This window comes from Pogoniulus pusillus, chromosome 15 (assembly GCF_015220805.1).
Source record: "Pogoniulus pusillus isolate bPogPus1 chromosome 15, bPogPus1.pri, whole genome shotgun sequence".
Lineage (NCBI taxonomy): Eukaryota > Metazoa > Chordata > Aves > Piciformes > Lybiidae > Pogoniulus > Pogoniulus pusillus.
In genome coordinates, this window is record NC_087278.1 from 16,408,340 (window position 1) to 16,433,596 (window position 25,257).

Genomic DNA, 25,257 nt, shown 5'->3' on the forward strand with positions numbered 1-25,257 from the left:
AAATGAAGCTTATATTTACAGCTGGCACAATATACAAGCAGATATTTGCAGTATATACAATTATATACAGAAATATGCAAGGTAAAAGGTTATACAGAAACACAACTCCCCTCCCAGAAACCTGAGTCCCCAGGAGGGGCTCTCAACCACCCCTACATCTTCCCTCTACCCCTTTCAACCTTACCCCAGTCCCAAGGAAGAATAGAGGTTCAGCCAGAGGTTAGAAAGCAAAGTGGGTTAGCCCACAGTGCAGGGTGAGATTAGAGAGATGCAGCTCAGCCAGCAGCCCCAGTGAGAGTGATGCCGAGAGTGTTATCTGATGTTTTTATTTCTTGTTCCTATACTTCTCAGCAAGACTGTGAGCGAAGTAGACATCACCATTGTTTTCTTTCCATAACCTGTAATCTAGTTCTTCTCATCAAAACATTCTAGCCTGCTTCAAACTAGCACAGGTATTTTGCTGGTGGATGCCAACTGTTACTTACTTTACAACAAGGTGTAATGCATTTTTTATTTGTGGGAGGTTTCTATATAATCTCCATTAGTGTATCTTGGTAGCTGAAGAATAGGAACGTTTTCATGTGAGGGGATCATAGTATGGTACGTAGTTTGGAGTGGAGATGTTGAAAGTGTTACAGTCAAAATAAATATTTTAAAAAAGAAGATTCTGTGAACTATTTTCCTCCTCTCATTTATAATTTCAAGCTTATCTATTGGATGCCACAGTTCTCTCTATACATCTCTGCTGGGCACATATAATGATGAAGCCAGATGTGTACCTTATAAGCCTTCATTAGAATTAGGGCTTCTTGTCTGGGAGTTACATTGCTCCGGGTTGTACATGAAGCAGGAAGAACACAGCTCGCATTTCAGTTCCCACGCTAAGTTTGAAGTGCCAGCAATTAGGAAATGTTTTGTATTGCCATGGTAAGTGGTGCAGCAACATGGGAAATTTCAATGACAACATAAAGAACCCTTTGATATGTTTATAAACATAAAACACTGTAGATATATTTGTGTTCTTTGGGCTTATGTATCTGATCATCTTCCACAAGCTATTACTAAACTTTAGAGCAAGCTTCTGCATACAGTTCCCTTATACATTCTACTTTCATCTTCAGAGATTTTAAAGAGATGTCAGCTTTAAAGTAGTTAATCCCTGTGCATGGGATGCTTCATTGAAGTTATTTTTATATGACTTTTTATTATCCAATTACAGCTTCCTCTTAATGTCTTCAATAATTACTTCAGCCTTGGCTTCGATGCGCATGTGACACTGGAGTTCCATGAATCTAGAGGTAATAGGAACTTCTAATTTTCTTAGTTTGGGGAATGGATTTAAAAAAAAAAACAAACAAATAGAATTTGATTTGGCATCCTACTCTTACAATTCAGAAGGAAAGCTGGAACATAAAAGCCTAAGAGACCTGCAAGTAGGAAGGATGTGATTGTGTCATGAGTTTCCAAAAGGGCTTCATGATTTAAAAATGAAAAAATATCAAGGAAAGATTCAATGAATGAAAATGGCTAAAAGGGAAGCTTCTCAAAGTTTTTACTCTTCTAAATGGAATACTAAATAAAGATACAAAGGAACTTTATGCTGGTGCAGAAGTGTGAGTAGAAGCAGAGAGAAAACTAATGCAAGTCAGATGCAAATGTGGAGGTGGAGGGAGAAGCTGCAAGACTGTGTCAGTAACAGGACAATAATTGTGCTTTGAGTGTGAACAGCTGTAACCTATGCATAAGTATACCATATTATAATTGGACCTGGTAAAGATCCAGAATGTCCCTATAAAAGTGAAAGGTTTTAATGTCCACAGATTTGTCAGAAATTTAAGCTGCTGTAGCATTCCGTTTGTTCCCTTGCCAATGACAGTTTTAGTGCCCCATGCACTAAATGGGGCTTAACAGGTGGACTGTGAACTGTTCTATTTATATGGTTTAGGAAGGAATGCTTGTATAAACAAACTTTATTCAATTCTCTGTGTTCATCTGTTGATAATTTCAGCCTCATATGCAGGTATTTTATCTGAATTACAGTCTCACTCATCTTCACTTCTATCCTGTCAGAGTGTCATTTCAAGATGAAAAGATAGCACTCTAGTGCCATGCTAAATAAAGAGCAGGACACATGATGGAATGAGCTAATGCATATTTTATAATGTTTAGAACTGCTTCAAGCTTTAGGAATAATAATGAGGGGCCACAAAAGGGCACAGAAGTGAAAAGATGACAGCTTTATGCATTTTTTTTATTAATGCATATCATTATACATTGTTAATGTGACTGTGAATATATTGTATAGATTAAATGCATGAATACTTTCTCACTTAATGGAGTCATTACTTAATAATGAAGTTATGAAGCCCTATGAAGAATAGATGTTATTCTAGAGATGCCAGTGTTTAAAAAAATTACATGGATGAAAAAAATACTTGTCAAAGGAAGATGTGTGTCTGTGAGTGGCTATGTGTGGCCAGGAGAGCTTTTCATAGCAAGTCACTGCTCTTACAAATCATTACTATTGATGTCTTCCTTACCCTCTCAAATGCTAAATTACACAAAGTGTGTCCTATGTATTTTAGGAGAGAAAAGCTTGTAGCCTTGGAGCTGTTGCTGCTGTGTTGGTTCTATTGTTTTTTTGTGTGGACTTGGAGTTCTGCAGGCTTTCGGTAATTGAAGGAGGCTTATTAGAAAGATGGGGATGAACTTTTTCGGGTCTGATGTGTTAGGACAAGGGCTAATGTTTCAGTTTAAAGAGGGTAGATTTAGATTTGATATAAGTAAGATTTTTTTTTTTTAAATCATGAGGATGGTGAAACACTGGACTAGATTGCCCAGAAAGGTGGTACAAACCCCATCTCTGGAAACATTCAAGGTCAGATTGGATGGGTCTCTGAGCAACCTGATCTAGTTGAAGACACCCCTGCTTATTGCAGGGGTTTGGACTAGATGATCTTCCAACCAAAACTATTTTATAATTCTGAGTTAAACAGTGCAAACTGGATTTTGATCTCATCTGGAACTGATGACAATCTAGAGAAACCCTAGCAAAACTTAAAGTGCTTTCATGGCTGTGACTCTTGGTTTGTTCAGGTGATTGGTTGTATGTTACTTTTCTGGTGCAGTTGTAATCACATGTAGTATTAAAACAAGCAAATACAACCCCCTATCACCTCCCATTTAACCCTACTTCCCCACTCCCTCACTCAACTAAAAAATAATTTGAACTTTCAGCCTATGATGGCACTATAAGCAACAGAGATTGATCAATTGGTATACTTGGTATAAGCAGTGATTGTGATGTCTCAGAGGAACCTGTAGGTGAATGCAGCCTTTTCCATGGCAACTTCTACATGGTTTTTTATGACTAATCAGGTTAAGCCCTGAGGGCTGGCTCCAAGCCTAACATATTCAGCTCTGCTTCTTCAGGAAGTGTCCTGCATAGTAGATCTTTCCAGTTTCCTTCCATGGTACCCTCATGCTTTGGTGAGCAAGGGAGATACAATTTATTCTATCCCTGTTGACATGTTATTTGATCCCTCAGCTCCACAGGACTACTCATTTCCAGGACACTTCCCCACTACACACATAGATTCCATTGATGCCTTGAGAATGGCAAGGATGAACTGAACCTTGGATATGCAGTGATTCACTTCTACGACCAAAGCTGCACTCTAGGCTGTATTCTACACTGCAGAATGAGTCCTTCTTCCCTTCCCATGCTTATCTGCTATGCCAGAAATAGAAGCAGCTGAGAAACTGATGAGTCTCTGACCTCAGAAAACCTTATTTTATGTTCAAAACTGGGGCTTTGGTTCTGGTCAGCATTTGTCATAAGTTCTGTTTAAGCCAGTGCTCTGGTGGCTGCTGCACAGAGCCATTTGGTCTCATGTGCAGCACATGCCCTGAGCCTTCGGGAGCCTCCAATTCTCAGCACAGGATGTTGAGACTTTTGACAAAGAGCTGGCAGCTCAGTAAATGACTTGGGATTTACTTATACAGTTAAATCAATTGTTTGAAGAAAACGTGGCCCTTATAGCATTCCAGGCTCACTCACAACACACAAATGGATGATAAAATAGCTGAGCAAACAATGAAACAAGAAATGCAAAGCAGCCCGTTGTTATAAAATGGAGCCTTGTACTGTGCAGTGTAGTATCTTTAAAGAGAACTGGAACTATTGTTTGAAGTGGTTACTTGAGAAGAAGTAATTCTAAGTGTTCGCACCAGTATGATGCTTTAGCCAGGACTCTCTTGGTAGCTGGACTTCTTCACTAGAGAATTGCTAAGCAGAGGTATGGGTTGGTACTACCACTGAATACAGTGTCAGAAGGGCTGCTTCAGAAATCTCTGGATGCCACAGATTAGGGAAAAAAAATCCCAAGGAGGCATGAGAATAACCTGTATGATGTGAAACATGCCTTACATTGGGAGATTAAAGGAGCTTCATTTGCTTACTGGAAATAAGGTTAACAGATAATTTAATCACTGCCTATAAGTATTTACTCAGGGAGAAGATATCTGATAGCTGAAGGCTGTTTAATCTGATGGAAGTGTATAATAAAATTTAGCAGCTGAAATCTGAAAAGTTCAAGATAGGAGAAAACTCTCACATTTACTTTAACAGTGAGAAAAATTAATCATTAGATGCGCATTACTACTGGGCTCTAAAAAAATTCTGTCACTCTTTAAATGGGTTTTAGAGTTACTACTTACTTTTTTTTAATTTTTTTTTTTCCTTTTCCCTGCAGGAGTATTTGAGTAGAGATTTCTATTCCTCAGTATTTATTTGTAACACTTCAGAATTTAAAAGTCTGTTTAATCTTGTAATTTATTAACACTTTATTCCTGCTTTGAAGAGTGGGTTAATATTTCATGGATTTCTAGTTATTTCTAAAGGTCTGTCCCTGATTGGTAGAAACAGTTTCAAAAATCTCACATGTGGTACTGATGGATCTTAAAATGAGCAGTCTCATGAGCAAGCTACGTCAGGGGAAATTTAGGCTTGAGGTGAGGAGAAAGTTCTTCACTGAGAGAGTCATTGGACACTGGAATGGGCTGCCCGGGGAGGTGGTGGAGTCGCCATCCCTGGAGCTGTTCAAGGCAAGATTGGATGTGGCACTTGGTGCCATGGTCTAGCCTTGAGAATTGTGGTAAAGGGTTGGACTTTATGATCTGTGAGGTCTTTTCCAACCTTGTTGATACTGTGATACTGTATTAAAGTAAATGGTTGTATTCTTCTTACCTCTTTGCTCTTGTTTCCATCTATTTTCAGTCTATAGGAAAGGGGAAGAACTCAGTATCAGTGTTTGAAACCTGATAGCAGATAATGGCACAGATAAGGAACTCGCACCAGAAAAAATATTTCTGTTAATATTTTAATGGAGTGATGTATGCTAAAAGCACTGCAGGGAATGTGAAGGTACAATGGAGTCTACATGTTTTATTAGGGTGTTCATATTTTTCCTTTTTATCCTTTCACAGAGGCAAATCCAGAGAAATTCAACAGCCGATTTAGAAATAAAATGTTTTATGCAGGGGTGAGTTGTGATTTGTCTTACAGAACGATGCTAACTTAGTTCTTCAAATGTTTTCCTAAGTACTTTCCCCCTCACTTGCTCACATCAGGAGCTCATGCTTGTTTATTTTTCTTATGGCAACTTAAGTGCACATTTACTGCTTTTAGTGATGTCAGATGTGTGTGTCTTGTTGGAAAGTACCCAAAGCACTGTTTTACAGAGCTTAGCAGGTGAGAGAGATGCTACTCTTAGACACAGTACTGGTCATGTCTTGTTCCCCTGCTTCTGGCTCAAAAGTTCTCAGCAAACTGGTCTACTTTCAGGGATTGGGAAGCACATTGATGTTGACTTTCTGAGAGAGATTCCCCAAGTTCTGACTTGTATCTTTGTAGCTTTAAGGAGAAGATGTGGATGGAAGGTCATTGGGAGTGGAGGGCAAAGATTAGGTACTTGGAGTGATTAATTTTCATGTGTGAATATGCAAATAAAATTACCCACCTCTGCATTCAGGGAGGTTAGATGGACACTTTACTCAAAAATACAGGTTTTGAACTGAAAACTAATTTGCTAATGCATGTCTTTTTTGATGATGACTCCCACCATACCTATGTGCCTTAAACGTGGAAACATATGTGAGCAAGAATTTGCACTTAAATCCTTGGTTGTCCAAGGGTCTTCTTTGGTTAACATCTCAAAAAGAGAAGTATTATAACTTAATTGAAAGTTATTTCTCCTAAGAGCAAGAAAGAATAGGCTTGTCAAAAGAATGGCATTTAGGTAACAGGTTTGTGATGGGATAAGACACGAGGAAAGAGGAAAACATGAGGATGTGAGGAAGCACTGATGATAATTCCTGCACTTATTTCTGTTGCAGGCAGCCTTTACAGACTTCCTGCAAAGAAGTTCAAGAGATTTATCCAAGCATGTTAAAGTTGTGGTAAGTATAAGAAATTGTGTTACAGTATTGTGGGAAGAGTGGGGAATGGAAAGAGAGTGAGGTGAGAGTTTAATGGCTCTGTTACTTTTCAGTTTTGAGCATGACATTTGCAACACATTCCAAGGAAAGTCTTGGGAAAGTTGTTACAAAGCAGCAACACTTCTCTTGTCTGTGGCTCCATTCAGCAATTTCTCTGTGCTCTGTCACTTTGGCTTTGTAGTGTGATGGTACAGACCTGACTCCAAAGATCCAGGAGCTGAAGTTCCAGTGTATAGTGTTTTTAAACATACCCAGGTAAGCTCAAGACAGAGATGCTTGTAGTTACAAAATAATGATAATTTTTTTGAAAAGGCAACTAAAAGTTGTCCTATACTGAGTGAATGTGCAGCAAATGTATTGCCACTGTGCTGTTGTCTTGAGAGCTAGGTACTAATAACACTGCTAATTAGCAGTACAGAATGGGACGAATGAAGAGTGCAGCAAAAACATCCTTTAAAAAGTTGAATGTCCTGATACAGAGGTAGTAGAAATGATTTGCAAACAAACTTTCAAAGGTTTTGGCCAAGTTGAATGAGTCTTGTGAAACTTTGTCTAGTTGAGAGGTGTCCCTGCTCATGGCAAGGAGAATGGATTAGATGATCTCTAAGGTCTCTTCCAGGCTGTTCTGATTCTGTGATAATCTGCAAACAAGGTGGTATAGCTACATATATCTGGCTTTTCACTAATTAGAACTAGAATGTGAAAAAAAGCAGGGGAGGGGGAAAGGATGAATATTTTTGTTAAGGGAAGATCAAACTGTAGAAAGAAGTACCTTATTTTTATCATATTAGAAGGTGTCTCAAATAGAAATATAGCTGTATCCTTAAAAATTCTTTATTCTCTAGAGCAATACTCTTCTAATTTTATTGATTGTGCATCCCAATCAGTAACAACATTTTTGAGCATCACCTCAATGTATGTAAAATTATATAAATTCTAAACATACACTACTCTACTATTACATACATTGTAAAATGTATGTATTGCAATAGAGTATAAAACATCCACAAAAATAGAAATTAAGAAAGGATGTGACAAAGATGAAAATGAAACAAACAGTGTTACAATGTTTGAATTCTTATTTATTAAAAGTACAAAGAATATTTTCTTCAAATTTACCAGTTTTGGAGTTTTCTGGCAGACTCCCTGTGTTGTGTGCGCTCCATTTTGGAGACCACTGCTTTAAGGCAGCTTACCACTTCGCTACATGTGCAGTCTCAAGCGCTTGATCTTTTGAGTCCTGCACTGCCCTCACTTCAAGCTGCTACTTGGTGTCAGTTCCCCTTTCTATCGCTCTTAGATCACGTTTACATCCATTATGTAATGTTAGGAAAGCGAAATGTCACAGCTGCATTTGTTTCTGCTTCTTATTTTTCTCTGCCTCTTCAAACTGTGCAACATTTTGTACTCCTTGTGCTGTTACTGCTGCTCAGCCAGCAGACAGACAGAAATTGAGCTACAAAGCTGAAGGTGCTGCTGATGCAGCCCCAAGCCTGCCCAGCTGAGCTGCTAGGCAACCCATCTATAGAAAGCAAAGCAAGTGGGAAGAACAAAGTGCTACTCCGTCATGTATTCCCTAGTGTTTCCCCATTTTCCTCTCACGAAGAAACCTGCTGAAGAAAGTGATTTGTACACTATGACATTGCACCAGCTTGTAAACAAGAGAGATTTTCCCCTTTTGTCCAGTTCTTGTCAGCATAACTTTTAGTTGTCCCTGATTTGAACCCTGGAATGGATCTCTAATACTTCTGGAGGACAGTAGAATAGTGACAACAGGTGAATAGTCAGGCTACTAGTCAGGATACATTAGGGCAAACTGGTTTCTCAAAGCTTGCATTCCAAACCTCTTTGTGTAGGTATTGTGCTGGCACAATGCCCTGGGGAAACCCTGGAGATCACAGAGACTTTGAGCCTCAGCGCCATGATGATGGCTACATTGAAGTCATTGGGTTCACCATGGCCTCGCTGGTGAGTTATTGCAGGTGCTACCCTTCCTACAGGTGCTAGGTCCTAGCAGACTTGGTGAATTCTGTGGACAATGTTACAGAGTGTAAAGTTGTCCTTATTATTGAAGACCCATTATGACTCCACATGTTAACTTAAGGGCACACATGCTCTGCTGTTAAATAAAGGAGATAAATTGTAGCTTTCTAATAAAATAAGTGTTATTTAACAATACAAACATATGCATAGTAAAATATGGCTAATTTGCATGTGCAGCATCACCAAGTTAAATGGCAAAATTATTCCAGTAAGAGCAGCATGCAGGAATGTTACTACCGTGGGGATGTTCTATGGTTAAAATATTACTGGATTTTTTTGGTTTACCTTTTGTATATTTCAATCCATGGCATAAATCTGTATTTATTAAAAGCTGGCTGTTGAAATTAAATACAAAATATTACATAAAATTGTATGCCCATACACTTTCCATATGCCCACTAAAAAATAGTAATAGCTGTGGAAAATTTTAGCAGTTCTTTTCTGGCATGAATATTCTCTGTTCATTTGTTTCAGCAGAAAAGCCAGTGTAAAGAAGGGCAATTTGTCAGTGCACTTTCTCTCAGCATTGTCTTGAAAGCTAAGTTACCATAACAGCAATCTCACTGTAAACACCCTAGTATCTTGCTACCACAGTGGTCAAATACAGTGAAAATGTCTTTAGAGGATTATTAAATGCAGTCAGAGTTGGTGGATATCCCTGTGCTAGCATTAATCTACCTAAGGTGCTGCAGCTTAAATTTAATGTGGCCAAGAAAAGGCAAGTATCTAGGTGTCCTAGCACAGTTAAATGGAGGTCATAGTGAAGTCCATGTCTGTTGCTACTGCATCTTGTGTGGACTAAGCTAACACCTACATGCATAAGACCATTTTCACTAAACTCTATTTTGTTGTGTAGCCTGGTCTCAGTGCACAGCACTTTTGGTGTATACCCATGACAGTGATGTTTTTCTCAAAACCAGATTCAAACAAAGCTGATCTTCAAAGTAAGCAAAAGGGAAATACTATCTTGATCAGAACTAATTTCTTTAGAAGTCAATCTGGGTTGAAGACTTTGTTTTTTTGGGGGTGAGGGGTGTTGCCACTAATGTCACTGTAGCCACTTGCAGTGACTAGAGTGGTCTCAAAAGCTACCAGCAGCTTTTGTTGGGTCTGAGTTTAAGCAGGACCCTTTGAGCTACTGTTTATCTTTAAAAGTAGCGTGGTTCACAGTTGAGCATTTATTAGTCCATGTGGTCTTTGAGACCAAGAAAGTGAGGTGCTTTATAGGAAATATTGTTACAAGCACAGAACAGGGTTAAGGTCTTGACTTGTGTTTAAGCTGCTTTGTGTTAGTGCATTAGTATAGGATTTGTTTTCCACATCTGATGGATGAGAGCTAATAGTCACATAATAGACACAGTCATCAAAAACATACATTTATCCATAATTATGCCTAGAACTTGAGGGATCTCCTCAGTTCCCTTCTTGTTTCGTTTCTTTGAAATGAATTCTTGAATATGATCTTTAATTGTTTTTATCACAGGCCTTCTGATAGCTCTTTCCAGCCTGTCTAGTCTCAAGGTTGAGTTGCTGTGTAAGCATTCATAATAAAGATTGTGAATTTATTTAGCTGACATTAAGGGCTGTATTCTGTTCGGGAAAGGGAAGTAATTTTTCTGTCTTGCATATGTATCTGATTAGAGTTGTTATTCTAAAGAGCAAACAACAGCATTACTGAGTGTAAAAACAAACCAAATTGAACCCTTTAAGAATGAACACAGGCATTCATTGTGTGTGTATATGTTTTTATTTTTGTGTGTATGCAATATGCTTCACATATACCAAGGAGATGAGACACACAATGCGTGTGATTAGGTATGTTCTTATTGCTTTGTGATTTTTGAGTGAAAATACATTCATTGTGGTTTGTTAGAAACTCTTACCCGTGGGACACTGTAATGGATGCAAAACTGAATTTTGGATTTAACTGCCTCAGCTTTTTGTTCTGAGATACTTTTTGTCTCTTTCCTGTTTGCCTTTGGTTTTGTTTGTTGGTTTGTTTTGGTTTTTTTTTTAAGGCTGCTCTCCAGGTGGGTGGTCATGGAGAGAGGTTGCATCAGTGCCGTGAGGTGACGCTTTTAACATACAAGTCCATCCCCATGCAAGTAGATGGTGAACCATGTCGACTAGCTCCCTCGCTCATCCGAATCTCCCTGAGGAATCAAGCCAACATGGTGCAGAAGAGCAAGAGAAGAACATCTATGCCTTTGCTGAATGAGTGAGTTGGATATGTGCATGTTCTGGTGGTAGGAGGCCTGCTTGAGGCAGTATGTTCAGACATAGATTTTGCATGTCATGGACTTGCAGTGCATTTAAACAAATAAAAGCATACACCTTACAGTCTCCAACCAAAAACAAGAGCAAAAGAACCACCAAGACCCTCCATTTGGCCTTATTAAGCTGGTGTGGGAGCATGCTGTCTGTCACTGTTGATGAAGGACCTGAAGGTCCAGAAAGGACTGTTCATACTTTGTAAGGAATCATTCTCCAGTATAAAAACCCAAATTAGAAACGAAAGTTGTAAAAGATGTACAGTGAAAAACTAAGACTGGAAACTAGGGACGTGTAGAGTAGAAAACAGAAGAAATTTAGACCTGTGACAAGAATCATCAAGTAAATTAATTAAGATTATTTTGTAGGGCTTACTATTGTACTACTTCTGTAGGTTTCACTGCTAAAATGAGTGATGTAGGTAAGTACCTTTGCTGGTTTTCATAAAGTATTGTCAAACGAATCAAACCAATCTGTCCCTTGTACACAAATACCAAGCTAAAGGCCTAGAATTAGGAAGGATCCATGTTTTATTCAAACATTCATGCACTGAGATTTTAACTTTTTTCCAGGGAGATGGGTGGGGGATTTTACTGTTGCAGCTGTTGTGGTGAGACAAGGTTTATAAAAAAATGTAATACCTTTAATTGAACTAACTTGTATGACTGGAAAGCACAGACAAGGTCTCAGGCACACCTTTTCTCTTCAGGTATCTTAAAGGTTGTCTTTTTCTCAACTGTATTATCTATTAGAAAATACTGCTTCACTGCAAACTTTGACTCCAGCCCTGTAGAACTTCTTGTCATCTGCTGACTGTTAATCTGTTTATGCAATCAAAGCCTCTCTGGTTACTTCCAACATCTCTCTGTTCAGTTCAGCACTCTGTGTTCTCTTGCTGAGACTAATGCTTTAAGTTTAAGTAGAAGCCCATATCTGTAATGTGCAATTCCTATTTGCCTGCAAAACACATAAGGTACACTCATCTCTCCTGAGCAGTGAAGAAGAGCAGATGCTTTCCTGTGGGCAGCAATGTCCAATTTCATCCAACCACAAGAAGTCAATTATTTGCTAAAGCTGGACTCGAGCAGAGAGCAATTCTGGGGTATCTTTTTCAGCTCTGAGAGAGGCTAATGGAAACATGAAAAGAAAATTCCTAATATTTTGATCTGACAATTAGCATGGTTAGGTTTGGAAATTGAGATCTGAATTTAAACTGTGGTACGGAAATACAAATGCATAGCATATGCCAGATGTCAAGAGGATATTCTTTGTGATTTAACTCTATTTGAAAGTCCTGTGGTGGATGAATGTTGCTGTTGGAGTCCTTTGTGACATTTGTCTGCAGACCTGTGTTTTGGGAGAATACAAATAATCTGTCAGGAATTCTAATCTCAACTTCACCTCTCAGAAATGGCACAAACATGTATTTAGATCCCTATATATCTGCATATTTACTTTGCTCTCAAGTGTTGAAGGGGAATCTCCTGACATGATAAAAAGTACCTGACATGTTAAAGGTTAAACTCTGGAAAGCATCTTAGTCTTGTAAGAAGTTCACTCAACACGATGCTTATTTGCAGTATTTCACAGGAGAAAAAAAAAAATTCAATTCCATATCCTTATCTACATATCTTAAGTTGATATATGGAATGTAATGTCCTATTCCATTGAAACCTCCCAGAAAGTCATATGTTTAATTGAATGCAACAGACTATTCCCTTGTGACAGTCATCTGAATATTAGATGTGTGAGATAAGCAAGTGGGTCCGGAGCAGTCTCTGGTTGTCAGACAGATGGTTTCCAGCACCTTGCCAGGAAAGTAATGAAAACATTATCACCCATTACAATAATGTAAAGTTGCTATTATTGTTGTCTTTGGTGTTATTTCTAGATAAGGATAGTACTAGGAATGCATTTTGGAATCTTAATTGACTGTAATAAGTAGGAAATACTTAAGCACTGTGTTTCTGGGGTTTTAATGTGTTCTCCTTTCTTTTGGCAGTTTTCAGGAGGGAGGCTATGGAGAGGACAGTGGATTTGTTGTTTTCTTTAATGCACTTGAATTTCCATGGAATAATAGTGTTTTAAAATTGAAGAGCCTATGTGTAATGTAGTTGAGAGAATAACAAAGAGGTTTCATGTTTCTCTCACTTGGAAGCAGGAGAGCTTTGGAAACATGATTCTCTTTTGTAGAAGCTGCCCATCTTCCTGATTGCAGCTGTTCTTCTTCAAAACCTGCAGAAACTCCATTTTCCCTCTGTTGTGCTTTCAGTAGTTGCACACACTATTTTGTGTGGTTCTATGCCAACCTTCTAGGTAGAAGCTGCGATACATTGAGAGTCTTGGCTTTATCTTTTACTGCACAATTTTTCCTTTTTCAAGATGTAAAAGCTCCTAGTCTTTTAAGAAAATAAAGTATCTTGGCCATAAAATCAAATTAAGGAGCTTTTCTGTGGGGCTGCCTGAACTGAAGGAGCCTTCCTTTCCTGTTGAGAGCAGAATGAAAAGCTTAGTACAAGCAATTAGGGAACAAGTAAATATGATGTGCTGCCTTTTGTCATAGCTGGGTGAATTACCAGCAATTAATATTTCATGTTGTTATTTTGACTTTTACTGCTGAATTGACTACAAACAGATTTCTTGATATATTAATTATCTGAGATAATTCATGGACTAGTTGCTGCAATTACTGATCTCTATTTTTTACTGTTTATTGTGCAATTTTTTTTTAGCATTTCCTTTTGTAAATTTTTGCATTTTTCTTGTAACATACAGAATATGTGAGTACTTCTGAGTAGGTGTAGATGACCTGTTCATGATTTGTATTCTTCTGATAACTTCAGCATTTTGAGCTGTAGCATAGTGCAGGAAATTTGATGAATACACTTATAGAACAGTGCTTTTTTCTACTGGAGGCTATCCAAATGTAAAACAGAGGTGCAAAATTTTCCTCATCTTACAATTCATTGCCCTGCAATGGAGATGAGTAACAATCCAGTTAAGTCTTTTAAGCCAGAAGCAACTTTTTAGGTCTAAGGAATATGCAGGATAAGGTGATGTTGTTCACATCTGATTATGGATGGAAACAAGACTAGATAAGTGGGGTTGAGGGGAAACAGAAGGTGTGCTTCTTTTCCCTTCATATGTCTTTTTTGTTTGTACATCATTAGACTCAATTTTTCTGAGAAAGACTGGATTATGTGCTTATTCTCCTTCCTTTATAAGACTGGCTGGCTAAGTTCTCATTCCTGTTCTCCGCTCTTGATCATATTAACATGTGAAAGATACAACATACAGCTTGGTTTACTGTGGCCAAGCCATAAGCAAAATACACGTGGAATAAGAAGAGAAGCTGTGTCTCAGTTTTTCCAGGAGTCATTGGCTGATGAGAAACTAGTATTCTGTTCAGTAAGTTTCAGCTAATGGTCGCTTTCCAAACCTCAAAAGAGGTTTCACTGCTTTCACTGGCTTTTAGTTTGGGTTGAAGAAGAGTGTCCTGCAACAATGGGAGAGAAGGAAGAGGGAAGAGCTTATACATAAATCATATTCCATATACTTGAGAGAAACAAAGGGACCATTTGAGTATGAACACTAAAAGAGAGTCAGTCTTGGGAGTCACTATATATAAAATGCATGTTTCCCCAAGGTACTTGACTGAAGGATGGAGACAACAATTTGTCACTGTGGATGCAAAATCTCCAGTAAGGTGTTTTTTTTTTTGTTGTTGTTTAAATTTGATTTTAATGTATGTATTTTATCTTGAACATCAACTAAAGTTGGATAAACTTTGGAGACAGCTCTATACATTCAGATCTTGGCTTGGATGTTAGTTTGCATTTGTGGATCTGTTTCCAGAGTCTGTTGCCTTGAAATTTTGTAGTGCCTGTGAAAAAAATCCTGAGGTTCCTCACGTTCCTTATATAACCATGTGCCTAGCTTGTCATTGGTCCTCACCACTTGTGTCTTTAGAAGGCTCATGTGTGTCATGTAACAATGATTTTCACCATTTGCATGACTTCCGTTGCCCTTGTGAACTTGGAGCTCTGCATGTCTCTTCATTCAACTTTTATGTGACACATTCCTTTTGTTTCTGTTTAAATGTTGTATGTCTTTCTCTTTCTTTCTTCTTTTCCACTCTCTCTTCTCTTTTTACTTGTCTGTCCACACTGTGTGCTGCCTTTCTCCTGGCCACTCATTTCCTGCTGCCAATAGTATCCATAAAGTGCAATCTGCTGACCTGAGGCGAGTCTCAGCTCCCCCTGATTCCTTCACTGTGTGAGTATCTGGCTTTTTTTCTACTTTAATAGTACCATAGTTTTTTTTTTGCTGCTACCACATGTGTCATTCCGCCAGCAGATGAAGCAGTAAAATCCAGCAGCGGGATACAGGAGCTCAGGTGGCAGGATGACAGGTGCAGGGCAGTGGCCTCAGCAGCAAAGGAATGGTTCCCTAGTACCCAAGTAAGGTCAGCACATGTGTCAGGTGATGCTGACCAGGTTCAACAAAGAGTCCAGTTTGCCAGACAAAGCCAAAGCAACAGGCGGGTCTGAAGGTAAATGCCAGGCACCATCCCTGGAAACCATTGAGATTTCCATCCTTTTTTTTTTTTTTTGGTCAAAACCACACTGTGAACAAACTGCCATAAGACATGCCTCCAGAGGAAGCTGACCAAAACAGGAAAGTAGCCCCAGAGGAGCAGTGTGACATTGCCTGCAGCTGTATTGAAGATAGAGACATGCTCACCCAGATTTGTAGTATCTTGATTGCCAACAACTTCACTGTACTAACTTGCTGGATAGTAGCCAAATTTTTAAAGAGCCAAATGTCCTTTTGAAAGAAATGTGGTGAATTGGTACTTACAAACACTTGTATTATACTATGCTGGTATCTTCTAATTCATCTTACTTACAGAAACGTGCAGTATTGTGATAACCTGCATCCACAATTAAAAGCTAACAACAACCAACCAATGAGAAAGACCCTAACCATCCCCCACAACCCTCTTAGAACCCTAACTACCCTCCCTCCACATCCAAACCAAAACCCTCAGGCAGTGTAATTTGTCTTCAGAAATGCTTTTTTACCATTCAGTCAAAAAAGGTATGTTTTGCTTTGTGTTGGCATGCATTTTATCTTTCTCCTTTGCCACTCTTAAGGTGGACATCTTTTTAAACATGTTAGGACTACAAAAAGTTAATCTGAAATATATGTGGAAAAATAACAACTTTCAGAGTTTTATGTAGTAGGGAATTCAGAGTAGATGTATAATTGCACACATTTTTCTGTGATTCTTACCCTCTGCTAAGCATTGGTGAGGTTATATCTGAAGTACTGGCTCTGTAGCATGAGAAAGGCATTGAGAGCATCCAGTGAGGAGTGCTAAAGATGACTAACATGCATCCCTCCTATGAGAAAAGGCTGAGTGCTGGGACTATTTAACTTGGAGGAGAGAAGGTTCAGGTGGCATTTCATCAATCTTTATGGGTATCTCAAGGAAGGATATAAAGACAACAGAGCCAGACTCTTTTTAGCAGTGCCTAATGAGATAATGGGCACAAAATGAAACACAGGAGGTTCTCTCTGATCATTAGGAAAAGAGCTTTTGCTGTAAGAATGACTGAGCTTTTGCACAAGTTGTCAGGAGAGGTTATGTGGTCTCCATCCCTAGAGACAATCAAAAGCTGCCTTGCCATGGTTCTGAGCAGCCTACTCTAGGTGGCACTACTTAAGCAGTAGATGCAGCAGAAGGCCTCCAGAGTTCCCTTCCAACCTCAACCATTCTGTGAAATGTCAGAAATCTTCAAGTTCTTCATTGTTATTTTGCAAACAAGGAAAGATTTACAATTTGATGTGGCTTATAGCTGGGTATATTTGCTGTACTCTGCTATGGAGCAGAAATTAATAAACCAAACTTTTTATCTATTCAGTACCTAAGCAAGCTTCCAGGAAAAAAAAAAAGTTCAGATAAGCCTTGTTGCTTACACAGAACATTAAACTGTGTATCTGGAAGAATAGCTATTGTTTCTAAGTTGAGTGATGTCTCTTGGAAAGTGACCTCCAAGTTTTGATATGATTCAAATGAATGTCCCGTTTGATATTAGATGTCAGGATAAGGCAGGAACAGAGCTCCAAACTAACTTGTAAGTCAGAGATGTTGTGTATCTTAAAAGTCTGAAAATAGATTAAACATGCTGCAGTATTGTGGCTGCCAATTAATGTGTCTAGTAAACTGAAATAGGAACATGTGAGATACTAGGGAAGTTTGATTTAGGTTATATATCAGTATAGGTTGGGGATTAGCTTGCTGGAGAGCAGTGAAGCAGAGAAGGAGTTGGGAGCCTTGGTGGATGGAAGGATGGCCATGAGCTAGCAGTGTGCTCTTGTGGCCAGGAGTGCCAATGCCATTCTGGGGTGTATTAGAAGGGCTGTGGTTAGTAGGTCGAGGGAGGTTCTCCTTCCCCTCTGATGAGGCCTCATCTGGAGTGTTGTTTCCAGTTCTGGGGCCCCCAGCACAAGGACAGGGAGCTGCTTGATAAGTCCAGCACAGAGCCAAAAAAATGGTTAAGTTGAACATGTTCCTTATGAGGAGAGACTGAGGGAGCTGGGGCTTTTTAGCTGATCTCATTCATGTTTATAAATATGTAAGAGGTGAGTGCCAGGAAGATGAAGCCAGCCTCTTCTTGGTGATGCCCAGTGACAGGACAAAAGGCAGTAGGTGGAAATTGAAGCGTAGGAGGTTCCATGTGAACCTAAGAAGGAATTTTTTCACTGTGAGTGACAGAACACTGGAACCAGCTGCCCGGGTAGGTTGTGGAATCTCCCTCTCTGGAGGTACTCAAGAACCGTCTGGATGCATTCCAGTGTGATCTGCTCTAGGTGATCCTGCTCTGGACAGGGGGCTGGACTGATTTTTCGAGGTCTTGTCCAGCCCCTGACATTCTCTGATGGCTCTGAGATTCAGATGTTCCCTTTTTTTGATGCTGAACATAGAGCCTGAATTCCAGCTAATACTGAACAGCGGGACAGATTCTGCTGAGACATGACAATGCATATTACCTGTCTAAGAGAAATGTCTTTGTTGCAGAGGCAGTAAAACTGCAGCTCTCCAGTCTTATCCATTTAAAATGTTTATACAAGGCCCATAAGTAAATACAGTTGTGTTTTTAATTGAGGCTGTTTTAAGAGGAAATTAAAGAACTGCATTTTCCTTTCAGATGGATGTTCACAGATGTGAGAATATATTTACATTATGTGACTGGTACAAAGGAATTCTGCAAAATAATTATAATTTGAAAGATAAAACATAATTGACTTGCATAGCTCCTACCATTCTTTTACAAGTGCAATAAACACTCTGCATATGCTTGTGATTATTTCTTTTTATTACAAAATCCACATAAATGAAATTACAGCTATCACTTTATTGGTAAATAGTTGGTACTCTTTATAAAAGAGTTTACAGAGTAATTATTGCAGCAGAGTATGTGTTGGGTAGTGATAGGACTAGGGGCAATGGAGCAAAACTAGAAGTGGGTGGATTGAGATTGGATGTTGTCTTCACCATGAGGGTGGTGAGACACTGGAACAGGTTGCCCAGGGAGACAGTGGAAGTCTTCAGGCTAGGCTGGATGGGGCTCTGAGCAACCTGATCTAGTGTGAGGTGTCTTTGCCCATGGCAGGGGGTTTGGAACTAGGTGATCCTGGAGGTACCTTCCAGCCCTGTCAATTCTATGATTCAAAAGAAGAGAAGACAATGCATAAGGGAGAAAGTATTAGAGACTGAACTATTCTCCAAATGCATAGTTAAGGATGGAAATGCTTATCTATAATCTATATTCCCTGTATAATCTTTATCTTCTTTCATTTCTCCTTTACATGAATTATAGGGATTGGGTCTCATAAACTTTTCCTGTTTAGCATGTTGTCATCTGTTTAGTGTGATCATTACTATAGGAGAATCTGCCATGTTTGGAAGTGTAAAGTGTGAGAGAGCCTATAGCTAGCATGGGGGAGGAGTCTGAAAGGGAACATGAAGATTCTACCTGGCACTTTAGCTGCAGTTTCAGTGTGTGTGCGCCTAGCCTTTATAAACAAAACACTCAAGCACTTACTGAAGCAAGTGTGAAGTAAATGAAAAGAGTGCAGTACATATGGGTGAAGCTGGCTTATCTGTGTAACACATACCAAATGGAAGGAAAAAAAAATATGAAGCTTATGTTTTTAGAGTTTTTTTTTTTTTTAAGCAAGGAGCTTAGCAAGAACTTTGCCTTAAAATAAGAGTGGACTTTTGCGAAGCACTGAAATTTGTCCATCAGAAGAGACTGGATGATTGTACTGTGTTCTGGAATTTCTTATGTTTTAAGTAGATAAATGCTGTCAAAATTACAGATTTTTCACTATCATTTCCAAGGTTTTCCAGTGTGACCACAAAAGTAAGAAAAAACCCTATTTTTCTTCTCTGACTGTTGCTTTCTTTTTTCCCAGTTGTTCTAAACACTGGAAAATTTAAATAATATTACATGTTCATTAATCTACCACTGCAAACATGTCCCAGAGGAGTGTTGACTTTGTTATTTGTTTCATTTTTTTTTTTCCCCCTACAGTTCATTTTTTTGCAAGGAGGTGAAGTAGAAGCTTTCCTTTTCCTTTTTCAATTTACTGAATCATGAAAATCTCTATGTGTAGTCAGGTGTGGGTTGTATTTTGGAAGATCTGTCAGACATTTGTCACTGGATTCTGTAGAGCTGTTGGACTGTTTATTTCCATTCTCTCTGCAGACGCAAGGCGTGAGAAGTGGTTCAAAGGGTTCATAAATAATTGATATAGGGATTAGGACATGCATAATTTTCAGTCTGTCTTTCCAGCTGAATCAATCTGGTGTCATGGCAGAAATGTTATCAGGTTGCTGTGCAGGAGTGCCAGGCTTGGGAAGGACCCCATTTGCTCTGCCTGTTTTCTTTCCTGGGTGACTGAAGGCAGGAGCATGTCTCCTATGAAAACTACCTGCCCTCCAAGAGAATTGGCTGGCATCCTCTTGCCTGTAGTGGGATGATTAATAGCAGTGAGAGGAGGAAGGCACACCTTCACCATAAGCTGAGTGTGTTTTCTGGATGCATAGTAGTTTATATTCTCCTGGTAGCCTTGGAATAGCTATGTCTGGAAATTAAAGAGATTTAAAAAGCAACAAAAAGAAAAGAAAAGAAAGCTTTTCTCACATTTCCCCTGTAGACCCTCTGTGGTTTTAGATTTTGTTATGTTTTAGCCTTTTTTGTGGAGTTGAGAGTGTTGATGGTAATACTTCTCAAATCCCCCAAATGCCATAGCTCAGGCATAGAAAAAGAGAGGAAAAAAAAAGGCAATACTTTAATTTTGGTAAGCAGATGGATTGATAGTGTTAAAAATTACTTTGCCCTATAAATAGTTTGTTTAGCATGATGCTGATTTTTCGAAGACTTATCCCTGTAAAAAGAGAGAAAGAAAATAATTCTGTGCTACTGAAATTGAATATTCTTTTGAAGTGAGTGGAAAAATGTTGAGAGGACTTCCTAACATCTCTGTAGAATCTTTCATAGTTTGTTCTAGCTGAATAATTTGCGTAGGTTTTCTGCAAGCCTCATTTGGATTGTTACTTAATGCTCTGAGTGTGCAATTCTGGTTCATCAGATAAAATTCAATATGGTAAGTAGCCTATCTGTGCTCCTGATCTGAGAAGACTGATATGTAGGTTTGTGTTTAAGTGATACCGTTATAGCCCATCAACATGAGGGAATAGAATGCCTCAGTTGACTTGAATTTGTATTTATGGCCCCATGAGCCATATGACCTTTAGGATTTAATTCTGTGGATTGGTGTATTTGGGGTTCTTAATTATATACTTTAGGTGGTAATGGAATTTGTTCATATGTACCTTAGATTACTTTTCATTGACTATGTAATACACCATTTTGAAGAATAATAGGTGTAAGAAATTAAAATACTTTAGGTTGAATTGCAGTGAAGCAATCTCCCTGAATATAATTATAAATTGTCTGCTGCTCTATCTGGAAAATGTTTTTTCTTCCTTCCCTTACGACAGAGCAAGTTGTTTTATACAGTGTTTAGAAGTATCATTTTTTATTGATATTGTACAAATGATGGTTTCAGTGACATTCATCACCCTATTATTAGCTTTTGTATGGACATGTTTATGTACTTAATCTTTGTGGTTTCTGAATATGCTGAGCTTGAATAAGATAAATTATGCAGCTGGTCTAATACAGTGGATTACTATACCCTGTCTGTGAAGACTACAGAAGTATTGATAGTGGAAGTATTTTGCTCAGGTGCAAAATACTTGGTGTGGGGCTCACGAATTCTGTGAGTGAATGACTTAATTAGTTGGATGATGAGGACATTATCTCCAGGTGCCAACTGCCAGTCTGATAGCACAAGGAATGAATATTCACATAATAAATTTTAGAGCCAAAGCTATATTGAATAGGTATTAAAACTTAGTAAGACATAATGCCAGCCAACAAATGTATTCTGACAGCATTTGCAAATAAGTCATAAATAAACCCCCTCAACTTCAGTCATGGAATAAATGGGATTTATTTGTGCTTGTATGTGTGTGTGTATATATATATTTGTAGTTGTGTATATATGCATACACATATGCATTTAAGTTAGATTATCTATGTTTGGTCCTAGCTAGTATATAAAGGCTCTACCCTGTAAAAAGGACCTCTGAGCATTCCTATTTCTGGTAATAACATTATTTTCTACAGGAAGTTGAGGTTTTGAATTTTACATTTTTTTATGGCCAATATAGCTAAACTTTTCAAATGGAAAAAAGCCCAAAGTTTGTTTCTTTCTAGTTGTGTGGCTTAGCACACATTGCCTGCTTATGTAGTAGCAGTACTTTGTCTTTATGGAAAGGTGGTGAACAGGAGGGACAAACAGCAAAACATGAAATTTTGGTGCTTGGTAGCTGATAACCCTCCCACACCTGATAAAAGTGAGCATAGCTTGTCCTCCAGCTACCCATATCAGGCATGATCTTGTCCTGCTATGCACTAAGGAACATGAGAAAGGTCCATGCATAAGGAGAGGAAGTGAAATTGTGAGTGGGAAGTATTAAAGACTGCACAGACATTGCAGAACTAGAAAAACACATTAAACAAATGAATCTTTTAAAATGAAGGATGCTGGTAGGTTGCTGGGGGAGCCAGACTGATAGGATGCAGTGGTGGTTGAAAGACAAGTATCACTTGAGTATCTGCTATGCTAGATCTAAAATGACAAATCAAGGGAAATAAGGAGTCTGTGATCTTCTCTGAGGAGTTAAATTTGCAGTTTACCTCAGGAAGGTACAAAGTTCCTGAACTAAAATATTTCCCCTCAATTTGGAAGGCATCACAGGGTCACAGAGTGGAAGGGGAGAGTCTGAGCATCATATATGGATGAGCTCTGTAGCAGGGAAAAATGGGAAAAGTGCAAAATGGTGGAGGCTATGATGTGATTCTGCTTTGAAGGACAAATATCCCTTGTGCTAGGCTAACTGTTGCATAGAAGCATCAGGCTTTGGCTAACTGGTTATTTTGAGCTGGGGATTGGAAAGTGCAATTCTTTCTTGGGTTGCACAAAGATTTCAACACAATAGCACAGATCTGGTTCTGGTTTCAGGAGAAGCAGCAGTGTTGAGACAGCTGTTTTGGGTTGGGTTTACACTGGGCTTACTTCAGTACATAGCAAGAATCTTTGTAGCATGGTTGAACATTACAACAGAAATAAATGGATGAATTCTTCATCCTTCCTGTGTCTTTTCCTTCTAGCTGAGCTCAAAAAAATAAAGGTAATTCATAATCAGTCCCTTATAGACACCTGACAACAATCCCCAGGTTGCAAGCTGCTCAGCTGGAAGACTGAGTTACCCTCATTGCAATGTGTTGTGGCAGAACATTATGGCAAAAGCAATGCAGCTTCTGCCTGTGTCGTACTGGTGCATAAAAGGCTTCACTTTTCAGAGCTGGTAGTCTGTTGTTTTCCTGAACCACACTAGATGCAGTGAATAATTTCTTTTCTCAAAGACTGTGCAGTTAAATTACCATGTTTTTCATCATAAATATTTTGTTGTTTTTTATTGACTAAAACCAAAGTCTCCCATGTTTTTAATTTTTGAAATTTTGGTTTTAAATAATTACAAAGGGAACATAGCTCCTTAGATTACACTCATTTCACAGCCACTTATGAGACTTTAGAACTTGTTTTAAAAAGAAAAGAAAGTAAAAACAGTGTCAAAGGCAGCACAATTATGTTTTGGATCCACCTGTGCACCTTTCCTCTCCATTTGCAGACACTCATCTTCTCTGGGTTTCTAAGCCAGCCTTGGAGTCAGATCCTATAGGATAGACATTTGCTTTCTGCATTATAATACTCATATTACTTATCTTTCTTTAAAAGTGAAACATGCAAATGTGGACAAGTTAATTTACTTATCTTTCAGCTAAACTTGCAAATTCAAGTAACTTTTCAGGACAGTTTTCTCTCAATATATGGGCACTTACAGATATGGACCCAGTGAGTGTCACAAAATGTTGGAAACAGTTGAGCTATCTAAATCTGCCTCATATCTGCAGAAATGTGGTTCCTATACTGCTGCTTGCTTTTGGAGGTCCTCCTGGGTTCTCCATATTGGACTCACTACTTTGGAAATTCAGTTCTTAGTCACATTTCTGGGGCCTGTCTCTTGGAACAGAGATGCTGAATGAGGATCATCCAGGAATGAGGGTGGATATTCTCATGGGCAGAGGATTGGTTATCCTGAGAGACTTCCCAAGAAAGTATCTGTGTCTTGAATTGCCACACGCAACCTGTGGTAGAGCCCTAGTAATGTACAAAAATGCAACCTGCAGAGGGAAGGGGCAGCTTTTTACAGATTAGAGAACTCAGAAAAGCCTTTTCAATTCTGGACCACACAGCCAGCAAATGGGATTCTTGATCTTGCCTATCATTTCAGGTGTAATGTCTATACTGTCGTGCAGTGGGTAGTTGTTATTTTAACTGTATTGATGGGGCTGTGAGGAGCTGACAGTTTTGAAGGGGCTTGCATTTATTTTTTTTTTTCAGAAAAGATTAAAATCATATCCTGTTTTCATTTTGCACTTTCTTGGAACATTTCATCTAAGAAGCTTTCTTCTTTTCTTGCAGTCCTCATTCCATCCCAGATCGCCTGCGGATCAGAGTGAACAGGATTAATTTACAAGAATATGAGGGACTACATTATGACAAGGAAAAACTCCGTGAAGCTTGTAAGTTGGAAGAAACCAGGTTGTAGATGCTTTTGGTAGAGTATTCTGTGCAAATCTTCTGCATGAACTAAGAGCCATCCCCCCACCTCAAAACAAAATGACCACCATCAGACAACATAAACACAGTCAAGCATACACTTGGATGAGTTGTGTGGAATTTATGTTTATCTAACTGTGCCTATGCACAAATATATTCTGTCTATAAAGAACATATGTAGAGAATTCACATCTTTTCTTACTATACCTTCTGCAAGTTGATTTTATTTGCTGTAAAATAGGTGCTCTTCACACCTGCTTTATTCATGTATTTCTGCTTGTTCTGGTGGGTTTTTACTAGTGTGTGGTATTATTCTGGATTTTATGCTTAATATCAGATTTGAAACTAAGTTGGGGACTGCGATAAATTTCATATTGAGAATATATTCTGCCCTTGAATGTGATTTGTACACAGGTGCATTTATTTTGGGAAACAGATTTAGCTTCCCCAGTCCCTTATTCTTTAACAACCCACTGTTTTCCATATAAGAGAATAATTACTGTTTTGTTTCCTCATGTAATGGCTTAATTGCCACATTCAGTGGTAACTAAAAAATGGACACTGGTTGCTTTGGCAACGTTAATGATGACAATCCACACTTAAAAATGGAGTTCCTTCCCTTGGTGCCACATGGAGTCATTAATCAATGAGGGAGACGGCTGTGTGTAATAACAATTTAATAGCTTTGTTCATGCATCTGGCTCATTATTCACACTAAATTACAAGCATGACTGTTTGTTGTGCAACAAAGCTTTAGCTCCCTCTGTAATAGAAACCGCTGTGGTAATTAAAGAATGGCAATCCTTTTAATTGTTTTGCTTCTCTTACTGTTGGAAGATAGTTAAACTGTTTCAATTTCCTCTACTCCCAGTGCTTATTCTTCCAGTTCACCAGCTCTTCCAACAGAAAACCTGAAACTGCTTAAATTGGAATATGGGTCCTAACAGCCTTTTCTGTAGTTAGTGGATTTTGTTCATAAAAGAAATCAAATCTTTCATCACTGGACTGAGTTTTGATGGATGAGGATTATGGCTCACTGAAGAAGAATTTTTTTCAAGTTTTAAATTGAGAATTGACTCTGAGTAGACTTCAGGCCATACTGAACCCACATCTATCCAA

General features: G+C 38.6%; 1 protein-coding gene across 3 annotated transcripts in view; it reads left to right on the plus strand.

Annotated features, from left to right (window-relative positions):
* Positions 1-25,257, plus strand: part of DGKI (diacylglycerol kinase iota) — a 238,706-nt gene that overhangs the window by 124,637 nt on the left and 88,812 nt on the right. For all 3 annotated transcript variants that reach the window (XM_064155536.1, XM_064155533.1, XM_064155535.1), the window contains 7 exons: positions 1,220-1,298; positions 5,488-5,543; positions 6,397-6,459; positions 6,680-6,753; positions 8,355-8,466; positions 10,560-10,759; positions 24,001-24,101. In XM_064155536.1, the coding sequence (XP_064011606.1) occupies positions 1,220-1,298; positions 5,488-5,543; positions 6,397-6,459; positions 6,680-6,753; positions 8,355-8,466; positions 10,560-10,759; positions 24,001-24,101 (685 nt within the window). The remainder of the gene's footprint in view (positions 1-1,219; positions 1,299-5,487; positions 5,544-6,396; positions 6,460-6,679; positions 6,754-8,354; positions 8,467-10,559; positions 10,760-24,000; positions 24,102-25,257) is intronic.